We start from the raw sequence: 15,434 nt of genomic DNA, 5'->3' as shown, positions 1-15,434 counted from the left end.
GGTCAGTTTTATTCATTATAGGAAAACAGAATAATATGTTTTATAGACTGTATCCAGTATTTGTTTCATTAATTACTATTTGCTGTTTGGTAAGTGCCAACAGTAAGAAAGCAAAATAGACCCACTTATTCAACAGGGAAACATTTTATTAATGGAGTGCACTGGTGTTCGGACTAGTTTTGTCTTAATGGGGAATATAATACCCATAACTCCTTTTGGCATGAAGAATAAACTGAGATAAATGGCACTCTGTCAAAAGCTATATAACAAAATTGCATCTTTTTATGTGAGAAAGTGCCATTAGAATTAAGAGTCTTTCAGACTGAAAATAAGCATGTAAAATATGATAGCAGTTATGCTGGTAAGAAATACTATTGTTAAGGTTGCAGATCTTATTCTGTTATAACCCCATTTTCACATGCTCATAACTTTTCACAACATTCATCTTTTGGGCCAAAATTTTCCATGCTTGGCCTAAGGTAGAGCTTCAGCAAAATCCCTTTCATCTGTTTGAGTTCATTGAGTGTGAATAAAATACATTTTTTCCCATTGAAAAAAAAATTCTGACCATTTTTTTTTCACAGGGATAGCTCAAAAACGGCGAACTTTGAAACTTCAAACGTGGCATGTAAATAGTCCTTAATGAGAAGTACGTGCTTTACTAAGTTTGAAAAAAATGTTTTTGAAATAACAGTTATGAATGTTTGAAGATGCAAGACCGGGAGGGAATGCAGTGAACATTTTTTTCATTAATTCTGAAAGTTTCAGAAAGAGTTCTGCATGTGTGTGTGACTTTTGAGGAATGTGCACTTGCTAATATGTGTCAGCAATAGAGCTGAGCAAATAATTTGTAATGCATAATTCACCTGAAAAATTTAACCTCTGTTCTGCTCATGGAATATTTGGAGGCAGATCGTAATTTCTGAATAAAGTGATTCAACATTCAAATTGATTGATTTTAAATTTATTCAATAAGTATATAAAAATTACTCTGTGGATTAATTGCACAGTTGACTGCAGATAGACAGTTTTGATTCTGTTAGGCCCAATAAATTATGTGGTATTATTTTCCCTGATTGGATGAGTGCACAAGCACTTCTGGCGTTAGTAATCGCATGAACAATTGTAAAATATTGTTTCCATGCTCACTTAAGTGTAACATTTTAGTTTGCCATCCATTCATATCAGTAAAATGTCATCTCTTGAATGTTCACCTAAGCAAACCTAAAAGGACTGCGGGCATAGCCAAAGGAAATCCATTTAAAGAATTATGGCTATCCATCGCATTTTTTTCTGGTATTTGTTTACCTCTAGTCAGTAGGCACTGATAGTGACTGTGACATGTTGCTCCACTTACATAGGGAAAACTTACACTGAAGATGAAAATTACCCCTATGCAGGGGGCCAGCAGAAGGTCTATGCATTGTCCCTTACTACCCACCTTCGCAAAATTGTGTAGGTTTGAATGGTGCTAGTTATCTGCAGAGGGGTAAATTTCACCCTGAGTTTATTATGCCTGAGTAAAGACTGCAGGATTTGGTTCACAATGCCACTTAAGTGTTTCAGACCATTTAGAAAGTTGGGTTGACATGGTTATGTCACATTAAGGACTTACATTATCTTAAGTGATTATATCTTACACGACTTTCAAGACATTTGCCATCTGAAGAATTACATCAGTTTAAGTGTTTGACACCATAAGGTGATTGAAGTACTTATACAGACTTCAGGAATTAAACCAGCATAGGTGCTTTGCTACATTAAGTATTTACTACAGTACTTTAAACCCTTATGACGTTTTTTCCTTATCAGCTATACTACCTTTAAATTACTAGGAAATTGAATGCAAAAAAGCCCAAACCCTACGTTAATGCAATACAGGTGTACATTTATGCACTCAAGTCCAGGAGAAACAAAAGTGAAGATTGCACACACAACTTTAATTATGTTTCATTGCATATACTTAATTTACCTGTTTATATTTTATATCTCTCTATCTATATAAACTGTGCCAGGCTGCAGCTCAAGATACAAGGAGCAATGCAACTTAGAAATATGTAAAATTCAAATAGATCATATTAACCGTATGCAGTTGCAACCCACGTTGAGTGTGTAGAGTTTTGTCACCCTCTAGTGGCTGGTCCACAGACAAGGCTGGAGTCTGCAAGTTCCAGCTAATAGACTTGAGTCCTTTGGCTCAAGTGGTGGAAGCTCAATGTTTTTATCTCTGCAGGACCCAGTTTTGAACCCAGCTGTTCAAGTGAGGCCAGATATGGGTTATCATACAGTCTTACATTATGAGATAAGAGGTTATCTTTTGTACAACACCTACAAACATTATCTCACATCAAATATGTTCCACACCCAGAAGAGGTGAAGAGATTGAGATCAGAATAAATACAAAATCAAGCCAGTAATAAAAAAAATATCTCTGCATCCATTAAAGGAAAGAGCATATATTACAAAGTAACTGGGGGAGGGACAAGTTGCATTCACAGAGATAAATTGCAGAAATATTGTAGATGTTAGACCAAGGAGTTAAATAAGAAGACACATTAACCAAAGATAAAAAGACACATTAAACAAAAATAAAAACTGAGCCATAATAGATATTGAAACAACATGGAATGACAAAAATCTTTGGGATAACGTAATACTTGGCTATGAATTATAGAGTTAAAACAGATTAGGTCATGTAGGTGAAAAGTAGAACTGTACCAGAAAGATTGCATAGAATAGAGAAAAATTCTGAGTTGAGAGGACCATACAGTAGAATCTGAATGGATACAAATCTCAGATCATACGAATACAAACGTACTAGTAGCATTTTACTATTAGCCTTTGGATCGGAAAAAGGATATCGAGTGCAAAATGGTGAGAGAAAGAACAGTCAACTAAGTTGGTGCTTGATCAACCTTTTGAATTTCTGTTAACGTTGGTTGTGCGGAGACATGAGAGAATAACAGTGGTAATAATGGACCACGTCTGATGATATTGGATGGAAAGTTGTTCTCTCAATATGGACTGTTGCCTCATTGCACCAGTTCAGAGGCAATAATGTGAACTAACTTTGATCTTCTGACCACACATGATTAGATATTAACCAATCACTATGGAAACATAAGGACAACAAAGGCCAAATCCCTACTTGGTAAATGGTCCTGGTCAAGGAGTTTCTGTGCAAGTTATTTGAAATATTTATTATGTTTTAGTTATAAAAATCACTTAACATCTAACTACTTCAGCTAGCCTTCCTGTAGAGTATTTGGTTATACACTATTAGCTCATAGTTTAAAAATCTTTAAATAACGCTAAATGAGCTGCACCTTTTGGAAAAACCAAAAACTCCTTTGCAGAAAGTTTTTACAAAACACACTGATTGATCACAAATTACTAAAAGGAATCAAAATAGAATTATGAATGTTATGTTCATGACTGGGGAGAAGAGCTGATAAGTGTAGTGTGCTCTGAAATCGATCTACTAGTCACTTCTTACTGAAAGTGCTCTGTAAAATTTCATAAGATTGCATATAAAAATATCATAAAAATACTTTGTATTATGCTGTGTTTGGTCTCTCATCAGTTTTGGGAATCAGACTATTCTCACATCCATCTCCCATCGCAAATAAATTTTACTATTAAAAAGGAATTACAAACGTGGATGGATTCTGAAGGACCTCAAACTGAGGCTCACAACTAACTTACAAGAGGTGAAATAGAATGGTATCTGTATTAATCCTTACATTCATTTACATTTTTAGAGCCAGCGTATGAGACATAGCAACCACTCTACTGAGAACTCTCCAGTTGAACGAAGAAGCCTAATGACCTCTGATGAAAATTATCACAATGAAAGGGCTCGGAAGAGCAGGAACCGCTTGTCTTCCAGTTCCCAACACAGCCGAGATCATTACCCACTTGTGGAAGAAGAGTACTCTGACTCTTACCAGGACACTTACAAACCCCATAGGAACCGAGGATCGCCTGGAGGATATAGCCATGATTCACGACATAGGCTTTGAGTTTAAGAACCTGGGAAAAAATAGTATTCATTAGTTGACAACTTTCCATAACATAGCTAGGAAAAACAAATCATCTTAATTTAGCAGGTGTAACACGGTTTTACTGTAGTTACAAGCTGCTGTCATTTGATTCTTAAAAAAAGGAAGAGGGGAAGAAATTCACCATGCCCTGATGTTTAGGAGGAAATTAGCTTGCCCAATCATCCTGGATTTTTTTTTAGTACAGCATTTGCATTTATAGCAGTACCTTTTTTCCTCGTTAGCTATTAAACATATCAGTTTGTAATTTAGGGTACTTATAAAGGCACATATAAAACAATTTCCTGTGCTGGAAATTCCAAATGACCAGTTCCAGTTGGAACCAATTTATAAACCAATTCTTGTTGGAATTTGGGTGAACTGACTGGAAAGTCGACTTGAACAAGTTGCAATCAATTGAAAAAAAATGCAGATGAAGAAATAGAAAATTAACCACTATCAGCCAAAAATCAGCTACAGTATGTTTGCTGGAAGCTAAATTTACACTCAAGGTTAGAATAAAAACATTTTAATGTATATTCACTTTTCCTGAATGGCTTTTTCAGACTAACCAAATGTAAACCATTTGTAGTGCCAAATATCGCAAATTAATGCAGCAGTTTCAAAGTACTTTCCTGTTTGAAAATTTCTTTATTTTTTCTCCTGACACGTACGTTGCAGCAATTTTTTTTCATTTGTTTAGTCAGTACTGATACTTTTGTTGTGGTCAGCAATGATGATACGAACTTCAGCAACGTGGAAGAGACCAGTAGGAGTATGAACAAACCCAAGCCTAGCAGGAATGATGAGTTTGAGAGTACATGGCTGTTCTTTCTTTGGTTAATCATCACAAAATCCAATATCAAACAGTAGAGATGTGATGCTTTTTCTCCCATTCTCAATGTTCTGCCATGTCAAATAGAAAACTGATCCATTCTCCCAACCACACATGTATAGCATGTACTGTATTTACATTCCCACACAATTGAGTACCTTCACATTACATTTTTCAGTTTCCCTCTTTGAATGTCTGAAAATTCCAGCATCACACAAGAACCCTCCCTAGCCACATCATTTAAATTTTATTGATAAAAGCAGAATTTTTTTCCAAATGCCTGTAAATTATAAAACAAAGATTCTGAAAGATACAGCTTGCAATAAAAACAGAATAGAGTACCACAGAAGGTCTGCTCACTGTAAAATTATAGAGCTGACATTTTTAATTCAAAGAACTATGATAAAGTCTTTGGAGATTTTGCTGCCTTACTTCTAACGAACACTGCTTTTCACTACTGACTATTCAGTTTTTTTTAATGGATACATTTATATAGTTAGACCTTATATCGTACATTATCATCGAAGCCTTAGATCCAATATGATTGAAATAATTATTGTAATTGACCATTTTATACAACACACTGGTGTCGTTAAGCATAGACTCTTTCTAAAACACCCCAGACACTGCATGCATTTTCTAAAACTGACAGAACTATGTGGAAAATATCATTTTATGCTGGTTCATGTCAAAGCTATTTTTTGAAAATGAAAGTAATTACGTTTTTATATTTTTCTGTTTCTTTCCCAAAGCCTCCTGAGAGGTAGGCTATAAAAGCATGTAGCACTAAACAAATTTCCTGAATGTTATGATGTCTTCTACTTTCTGGACCAGTTAACAAAGATGCTTTTGATATTTTTCCCCGCTAGCGAGCCTGAGTATCTGCTTAGTGATGACAACTTGAAATGTAATTCACTACATATCTGGTACAACCAAAATAATACATGTCTCTAACAGCAAAAGATAATGGATGCAACTCTGGCTTTTTGGACAGGTTTACTGCATAAAAGACGCCTTTAATGATCTGTCACTAGATGATTCAGTTGGGCCAATTGTCAACAACTAAAACATAAAATACTTGCATCCACTGGAGTAATAAAGTTAAGAATTAACATATAGGGTCAGTCCCTGCTGCCCTTTTTCAGGTTACACTCCTATTGATCTCAGTGTGAGTTTGGCCTGAGGCACTAATGCAGGATCAGCCCTCATACTGGTGGCATATGCTGCCATTTCTAATATGTTACAACACAGTGGAACATTCTCCAATAATATTTACAAGTCTTTGTTACATGTACAGCACACATCTGCATGAGAAAGAAGGTATTAGGCAAAACATTTTTCTATAAGCTTTGACAGTTTCTTTTTGTGTGCATTAAAGTATTAATTGCAAAGAATGCACTGAAATGTATAAAGCTAGATTAGACAGCTGTTTATCTTTATTCTGTAGTAGGATTAGGAATCAGATCATTAACTGCTTGAAGATATTTGCATTTTATGACAGGTAGCTGCAACACCACTAATATTTTCTAGTAAATGAGATTACTGCTTTATCATTTCAGAGACAAAAATGTCATTTATTTTTTAAAGCCTTTTGGAGCCTTGTTTTAAAGTCTTCCATGTCATGCTAGTAAAGGGAAAGATCCCCACAACACACATGCACAAAATTCACCTGCTGCATTGTCTGAAGTGCCAAAACCACTTTTGTTTAACGTTCTTATGAAAATAACCTGTTGAAAGTAGTCATGTATATGTCTTGAAGGAAAATTTTGAATGTTTACCTTAATTCTGCAGGTTTATTTTAAGTTTACCTTCCTTTTCTGTATGATTTATACCCCCTCATTCTAATACTTAAATATCATCAAAGTTTGCTTGTTTTGTTTTGCTTTTGTTTTGCAGGGAGATATATACTGTTAAAGTATATGTTTATATAAAATGCTGACAGGAATACATTTCATTGTGAGTAAATGCTATTGGGAATCTTTCTTTTACAAATTATTTTTTAAGAAACAAGAAAAATAATAAGAGCTGCAATGCTGATTAAGGCCATTTAAATTCATAGTATAAACTATGTATTGGAACTTCTACAATGTTAGCCAGCCATCTTGTGTGGGTTTTTTTATGCAATGGCTTTATGTGAAGATGTGAAATTAATGTAGTCCTGAATGAGTAGGAATAAGACTAATTTTTCCAATCCTGCTATAATTTCTCATGATTATTATAACCTGATTATAGTAACAATCAGGATTCTACTGCTACGCTCCAGTATATACACAAGTATTTATTTAGAAATGTTTATAAAATGTTGATGGTTCTTTGTTATTTTTATAGGTTTTTATTTAAGACTTTTGGGGTTAATGATAATTTAGGCAGTGATAGCCTATGCTGATATGACAATCTCAGTGACACGATCATCTAAAGACAGTATGCTTCAATGCATTCATTTGCCTGACTATAATTGAAGAATGAATTAATTTTGAAATATGGCGCATATTTATAAGAATTGTAATTGTTCCCCTCAAACTTGAATTATTATTTTTTAATTTTACAGAATGTTTTCATCTCTTTTGCTATTTATGTAGTTGAGCAACAGGCAGTTGTAAACTGGGTACATTTTCTGACATACAATATATTAGGAAATTATTGTTTTTAAAAAAAGAAGATAACTAAAGCTGTTTTGAAGTCATTTTAACTTAAACACTGTGGGCCATATCATGCCATCATTTTCAAAACAAAACTTTCTGTTGAGTTTAGTGGATCACTCTGCTTAGAAATCCATGTACATTATGACCCTGGGACCTAGATTTTGCCCGCAGAAGTGAGTTTCCCATTGAAGTAAGTGGAACTTGCACCCTGACTACTTATTTTTGTGCTCAGTAAAGCAAGAGTAGTTTTTGTAGCAATAGCTTTTGCTATTTATGCTACCTCTTGGCTAGAGAACATGAGCCTGATTCTGATTTCCCATATTTCTGACTTACACTTATAAAGCCAGATATAAATCAGGTGCACCTGAGATTAGAAAAATTCCCAATGTCTTCAGTAAATACACGCCAATAAATCGTACTCAGAATGTTAGTGTTGGCTTGGCTGCAAGTGGAAATACACTTGACTGTGGGCTGGTCTACACTACACAACTAGGCTGACATAAGGCAGCTTATGTTGAACTCCTTATGTCAGTGTCTACACTACAGCCTTCCTCTAGTCAATGTAAGTGCCCTACTACACCAACATAATAACTCCCCTCCAGCATAGGCATAAGAGCCATGTAATTAGCGTGATGCCCTGTCTGTGTAGACATTGTGTCCCTTACATCCACAGCCTGGTCAATTTCACAGCAGGAGCCATGAAACTGACAAGAAAGCCTCTGCTCCCCTGGAGAGCTGGGTAGTTGGACCCTGCTCCCAGCTGGGAGCTGGGGTGAGAAGCCCAAGCGTCCTCCTGCCCGCTCCCTGCGAGGAGCCCACCTGGCTCCCAGTGGGAGCGGGCAGCAGGAGGGCAAGAAGGGCAGATGGACTCTGCTCCCTGACAGCAAGAAGACCAGGGTGGCTTCCTCCCACTCCTGGCAGGGAATGGGGTGGCGAGAAGCCCAGGGCGCCTTCCCCCCTGCTCCTGGCAGGGAGCAGGGAAGCGGAAGCCTGTGGAGAACCCAGGAGCCTGTGGGCCAGCCAAGCTTCTAGTAGGGAGCTGCTAGCAGAGCTGAGAGACTGGGCTCTCAGCTCCCCACACTGCCCCTCTTAGGTCGGTGGAAGTGCTCTTGGTGAGGACGCGCACAACTGACCCAAGGAGGGTAGTGGGCACATGCACCACAGCAGTAATTACTGTGGTGGCTGTAAGTTGTCCTAATATAGGTCGACTTAGGTTTGTAGTGTAGATATACCCGGTTTTAAAACTCCTTTTATAACTGACCTTTGGGTATTACATCCTTTCTTTGCTCCTTGCTTTTTAAGCTAGTGTTTGTGAGAATAAAGATTGTAAGTAGGGAGGAAAGTAATTTTAAGACCAAGAAACTACTGGAGAGTGAGTGCTTATGGTAGTTCTTTTCTGTGCCACAAGCTATCTGCTTCTATAGATAATGGTAGTTACCATAGGGGTGCACAGGTCCATAACTTCAAGTTCAGTTCCGTTTCAGACGAATCTTCAGAATTCACCTTGGTTTCAATTCCACATCCTTCTTTAAACTTCCCTGGGTTCACAGCCCTCACTAATGTTCCTCTGTATCATTCTCAGAAGCACACACTTAGTAGTCCTTATTGTATAGTTACTTGAGTAAACACGGACAGTTGGCTATTTGATCAGTCCATTTGCTTTATATAGGAATAAATTAAATTTATCCCTTGCTCATATATTGATTTCTGGATTCAGCAGTCACAAAACCTCACCGTGACTCCATGTTGTTCTTGAATTTTTTTAAAGCAGAGTACGCATCCTGACTGGTGAATGAAAAATGGGATGCAAAATTGTGTACAGTAGAATCTGATTTATGCAAACTCCTCTTACCCATAAAAAAGCCCCGTTGTTTGAAAATTGGGTTATGTTTCCCAACTTGCATGATTAGTTTGGATAAATGGATTCAGCTATAATCTATTTTGCTCCAGTAATCTCTCATGCCTTTAAATAGTAGTTCAATTGATAATAATGGGGCTACAAAATAGTTACCTAGCCAAGTCCAAATTTGGTGAAGGCTATCTCCTGCTGTCTTTATACTTTATTGCCAAAAGGGAATACATCCTTTTAAGAGCAATCATCCATATTGGCCTTGTTCTATGATTATTTAAGCCCAACGTACTCTATGTAGAAAAAGAATGGTACATTTTGATAATATCATAGAAAATATCTAAATGAATGAATTTGGACAAAGGGCTGTAAACTCTACCTAGGATCAAAAGTTTGTTATAAATAATGGAGGCAAACATATTTTTCTGATTTGTGGAATATGCTTATGTATGCTTCTAGAGAAACTTCCTCCTTTCTTCAATTCCTGGGATCCAAGTGAAGTGTTTTGGAAGAAGATAGAAATAATAATAATAAACTTATGAGTTTATCATTCTTTCTAGGTACATCTAGTAGCTATTTCCTTTGAAATTATGGTGGCCAAGGTGAGAGCAACCATTGACACCTTTTGGCGTGGTCTTCATGCTGCTTCACAGTAGACTTGCCTTTTCCGTACTGCCACTACAATTTTTAAGCAATGAACTACTGTTTGTACTTTCTATGGCTGGATCCTGAAAATGCTTACTGCTGCATAATGCTTATTAATTTTAAGTCCAGTAATAAGCATTTGCAAGTTCTGGCCTACAGTGTTGCATACCGTTTATCATATGCCTTACAAATATTTTCTGGGACATTATTAAAAAGAGAGTATTCTATTGCCAAAATAACCCTTTGTTATTACTTCTACTCTGTATTAGTACTAGAAAATAAAGTAATGTAGCAAGAAATTATATTGTACAGTACAAAATTATAGTATATATATTTTTTGCCAATAATATAAAAAATAGAGCAAGGAAAAAAAGCACATTTGTAATAGCACAAATTTACAAGAAATCCATTTTACATTTGCCATTGCATTTTTGAAAAAGTAGGTACGTTGTTGATCCAGTTTCAATGGATTTATTGCATTTTCCATCACTTTAACTTGCTGCCTGACACTTCTCCAGCAATTTATTTTACAGTCTTGCAATTTGCTTATGTAATTTGATTTTTCCATGAAATTTTATCCCTCTTCAATGTTAACTCAGTAAAAAAAATCAGTCTTTTAAAATTAGAAAATTTGTTATACTCATTTCTCTTATTTCTACTTCCAAATTTTGAAATCATATGACTATAAGTGAGGTCTTGATTAGTGCTCATTAATAATTTTTTGGCATAAAGAACTGAAGAATATGCCATTAATCATATTTGTAGTCCAAGGTCTGTAATGGAAATGAAAATATCTCAAACAAAATGCCATCCTGGGGCTATAAAAGCATTTTTGCCATTGCATACTATTCTGCTGTTGGGGAGAGGGGTTGAACTATGTAAAAGCTACTAAAGGGTCTATACTAGCCCACCTAAAACTTTCAGGGAAATTACCAGGAGTTCTATATATGCAAGGAATGCATGCTCAGGCCTAAAATATGTATAAATTTGAAATAAGCCTGATTCTTCTCCCATGTACAGTGGTGAAGTCAATGGTGTTGCACAGTGTAGGAGGAGAATCAAGCCAAATAAAATTCTATATGTGCATTAAAAATAGATGTGGCAAAATAATGTGGTGAAAACAATCATCCAAACTCTGAACCATGGACCTTGGGCTCTTTACTCCCAGTCAGTCTCTGATTATTGGCTAAACCTGTTTCCATTGCCATTGCAGGGAGTTTTCCCTCTTACGTCAATGGAGGCCAGTTCATGCTAATTATGGCAGAAAAAATTATTGCCTTTATTAAACCAAAAGAGTACACATTTATATTTTCTTTGTTGCTGATTTGCCCCTTCCTATTTTTACTTATATAGATACTGTATGTGTAGCATTCTACAAGGCATGCTGGGTAAAATATACTATGCAAATGTGTACAGTGTTGCATGTTTTGCTTTCCCTCTGCTTTAGTGGCTTTCAAGGAAAAAAAAGTGGTGTTATTTTTGTGAACAGAAACATTAACAAAGAAAATGCAGACCGCATGCATACAGTATCCTAATTTCTATGGATTTGTTTTATGGAATTTAGATGTATAAAAATGAACTGCATTAAAAAAATTTTCTACAATAAATGAAAAACTATCTAAACATAGTGTTTAAAAACTTTTAGTCTTTTAAGTCTGTTCTTGAACTGTACACACAGCTCTAATTCTCAAAAAAACCTAAATGTATGAGACAAGCCTTCAAAAGGTTGGACAAGTGCTCAAAATGATCAACAAAGAACAGCAGCAGAAGACATTCAAAATTATGTGGGAATCTTTATTAACGCGTTTGAAGATTTCATTAACCTCAGATTCAACATTCTGCCTGATATAAATAATGTAGTTAATAATCAATGAAATTGAGAGAAATGATGCACATTTGGGCCTACAATGTGAATGATACACTGTTCAGGAACATATGGCCCACAATGCTTGTAACCCAGAAGTGCAGCATTTTACTATAAAATCAGTCTCTACATTCCATACATAAGTGAAAAACTCCTACTTAAGGCCTAATCCAAAGACCACCAAAGTCAATGAAAAGTCTCCCATGGACTGCAATGGGCTTTGGATTAAGTCCTTGATGTGTTGGCCTATCAGTTTACAGCCCAAAGCTAGTCCAATACACAAGATTAACAAATGACAGAAGAGTATGTGTGGTATGAAGGAATGTGGGGAGGAGTCAGAGCGAAACCAAAATACTGTTTATGCTACCCCTGAAATCTCTGTGAGAACTCCTTGTGGAGTTCTTCACCTGTTGGTCTATTGGGAAGCAAGAGTTCTTTCTCCACAGAATAGGCTGTGGGGCTGACTTTTCGGGGTTAACCAAGATGTCCAGAATAAATCACTACCATTTAAAGTGTGAGGTAATCTCATCTGTGCGCACGGGGGGACGTTTGCCTATAACTACCAACTGCAGGCAACACAAGGACTGTGTACACCCCACTCAGCCCAGTATCCTACCACAAGCCCTTTAAATTGCAGGCTAGCAATTTACATGCACCTGTCTTATTTCATTACGGTGCCCAGTCTCTCATCTTCTGGACACCCTCAACGTACACCGATCCGCTGCCTCTGTGGAAGCAGTGAACCCCTATTAACTGGCTTCAGCTCAGTTCAACACTCTCCTCAGCACAAGGCACATAACATGCACTCTATAGCCTATGTTTATTAACACATTACTTTCCTGTCTAATAAGGTATTTCTCATCCAAAATTCAGTCCATACAGCACTTGTCCAATCCAGAGAGCCGGGGCCCACTTTTCATGAGACTCTTGCGCTGCCACAGTATCTCCTCTGTGATGGATCAGATCTTATGCCCTTTCTTCTTTTTCTCTTATATAGTCCCAGGCTTTGTCATTTTTCATAATTAGGGTGTTTTATTAACTCCAGCTCAGTCCTGAGAGCCCCCTATTCAGATCCTCTTTTGGGGGTCTTTTGTCTTTGTAAATACTCAGGCCTGTAAACACAGGGCTCGTTGGGCTGAAATATGTTGATTCTTCTCACTCTAGACTGAGTTAGCTGAGACCGACCCCACCTCAGGTCACATGCTTCATTTCCAACAGCGTCAGAACATAATACTCTACATTTTACATCTCTCTTAAAATATTTCCCATACCAACATTGTGCAATACCCATAACAAACAGCTAGTTCTTAGCTTTCGTCAGAGACCACTCACAATCTCCTTCAGAGAAACTGTGAGAGGATATACCAGCTTGGTGTGTCTGGGTACATCTGTGTCACAGGGGCTCACTGCCAAACCTGGGAGATCCTTAAGGATCCGCATGTGCTGTGGTCATCTGTACAGAGACACTCTGCCTTTGCACTAGCTATGGCATCTGGTGGACCAGTCCGCTTCCTAGCAGTGTGATTCCATAATGATCACTGGTAACACAACTATAGTCTGTCAATGTTTTTGTTATGAGCCTTCTTCCTGTTGAGGACAATATACAGTATCAGAAAAGCCACGTTACTTGCAATCTGATTTAATTTTGACTTAAATTCTTACTGCACATGCAGTTTCTTTTCTTTTTCTTTTTTCTTTTTTAACATTTGAATTCAATCAGTTTGACTAACGGCACAAACGAGTCATGATCCAGAGGCAAACACCCACTGCTGTATTTTCCACTCCATGCATCTGATGAAGTGGGTTCTATTCCACGAAAGCTTATGCCCAAATAAATTTGTTAGTCTGTAAGATGCCACAAGGACTCCTCGTTGTTTTTGCTGATACAGACTAACACGGCTACCACGCTGAAACATGTGAGTTGTGCTCTGAGCTGTTTGTTAATAAAGTGCTTTGAGATTCTGCTATGAAATGGGATGTAAAGTGCAAAATTATATAAGTATTATTTTGTATTTCTTCATATTATCCTAGAATAGATGCTAGAGAGGGGAAAGATTTATTAAGACAGTTAATCCATCCCCTCTGCCAGTTCAGGCTCCTTCCCCTTCATTGCTTTGAAAATCCTGGAAGCCTGTAGAAGAAGATGGAAATAAGAAGGAGGTGTTAGCCAAGCTGCTTCCACTAATGGGTGACCACTGCATCAGAAGAGAAGGAGAAAAACAGAAGTCACTCCCAGGAACAGAAGCCTTCAAAGTGAAAGAAACTAGAAGCCATCATCTGGACCAAAGCCTCCATCCAGTTAGAAAGGAATGTCCACATCAGAAGCGGACTGGAAGGAAGATCGAGGTATACAAGGAAGAAGGAGATCAAGCAGCAGAAAAGCCATTGATATGCAATCCAGGGGGAGAGGAGTACCAGGCAGCAGAGGAGTAGGTGAGAAAGGGAGCGAGTGATAGAGAAGCATGTGCATAGAAACAGAAAAAAGGAGGAGGAAATGCAAAGCAAAAGAAGATATCATTAGGGTTTTCAAAAATGACACAACACTTATTAGAGATAGCTGAAGTACCTAGATGTTTTCCTATTATTACTCTTCCATGTAAGCAATATCTCTAGTTGCCACAAGGAATTTGTGTTAACACCAACAGGATTGTAACTGGAAGGCTGGGTCAGGCAGCAGTCCGTGAGACAAATCCTATTATAAAAATGTAAAAATGTTTGAGAATCCCATGCCTTAGATGACTTATAAAATTGTTTTCTGTTTTTAGAGTCTCATTAGAGATGGACAATGTCAAATCATCATGTATCACACACTTAATGCTATGTATCCATTAAAAATCGCCCACAAAAAAGTTTATTTTAATGAGACTATTGATCTTGAAAAACTTTCATTTCTCTGAAGTGAAAATATATGCCCTGTTAGTCTCCATTATTGCTGGTCACTGTTAGCAGGCACAAAAATTGCTTCATGCAAAGCAACTGGACGTGTGTGCTTTCCAGTGGTCTTGAGGAAACCAGTGCAATTGCTCTTGTATCACACGAGTACAGCAATTTTTTTTATTTCTTGAAGGTGGTCTGGAATATATTTTAGAATTGTTAAATAACCAATACAGCCAGAGTAAGAGGGACAATTGGCACATTTGTCATGTAAAACTTGACACATGCACTGTGGTACGCTCTGTTTCTTTGTGGCATTCAAGTGATTCTAAATTTCTTTGATACATTTGATACATACAGTCACTTTTAACAAAAATCTGTTATAGCACTTTAAAATACTTAGGGGATCAGAAAAACATTGCAAAAATGCTGCAGGCAGCTTGAATGAGGGTCTTAGTGGCCACTTTAAACTCTAGATAAGTAGCATTTAAATACATGCTCAAGATTGGTAGAATAACTTTTGAGGTGGATCAAATGTTTACAGTAACATGGTTTAAACATGCAAAGATGCTTTCTGAAGTTTAAAAAAACAAACTGTGTCCCACTTTTGATGTTCATGTTGCCCATCTATAATGGTAAATTTACAAGAATCCTGACCTTTTCAGAGAACTCATTCTGTGCTCAT

General features: G+C 37.0%; 1 protein-coding gene across 7 annotated transcripts in view; it reads left to right on the top strand.

Moving 5' to 3' along the window:
• CACNB4 (calcium voltage-gated channel auxiliary subunit beta 4) overlaps positions 1-11,633 on the top strand; it is a 196,483-nt gene extending 184,850 nt beyond the window's left edge. For 4 of the 7 annotated variants that reach the window (XM_074967339.1, XM_074967340.1, XM_074967343.1 and 1 more), the window contains one exon: positions 3,762-11,632. In XM_074967339.1, coding sequence (XP_074823440.1) covers positions 3,762-4,022 — 261 coding nt within the window. In that variant the 3' untranslated portion in view covers positions 4,023-11,632. Of the gene's footprint in view, positions 1-584; positions 650-3,761 lie in introns of all 7 variants that reach the window. The other 3 variants (XM_074967341.1, XM_074967345.1, XR_012641420.1) reach the window with 2 other exon arrangements.
• The last annotated feature ends 3,801 nt before the right edge of the window (positions 11,634-15,434 follow it).

Source organism: Natator depressus, chromosome 11 (assembly GCF_965152275.1).
Source record: "Natator depressus isolate rNatDep1 chromosome 11, rNatDep2.hap1, whole genome shotgun sequence".
In the NCBI taxonomy this organism is placed as follows: domain Eukaryota; kingdom Metazoa; phylum Chordata; order Testudines; family Cheloniidae; genus Natator; species Natator depressus.
Note: the sequence above shows the minus strand (reverse complement) of the source record. Positions and strands in the feature narration are given on the sequence as shown.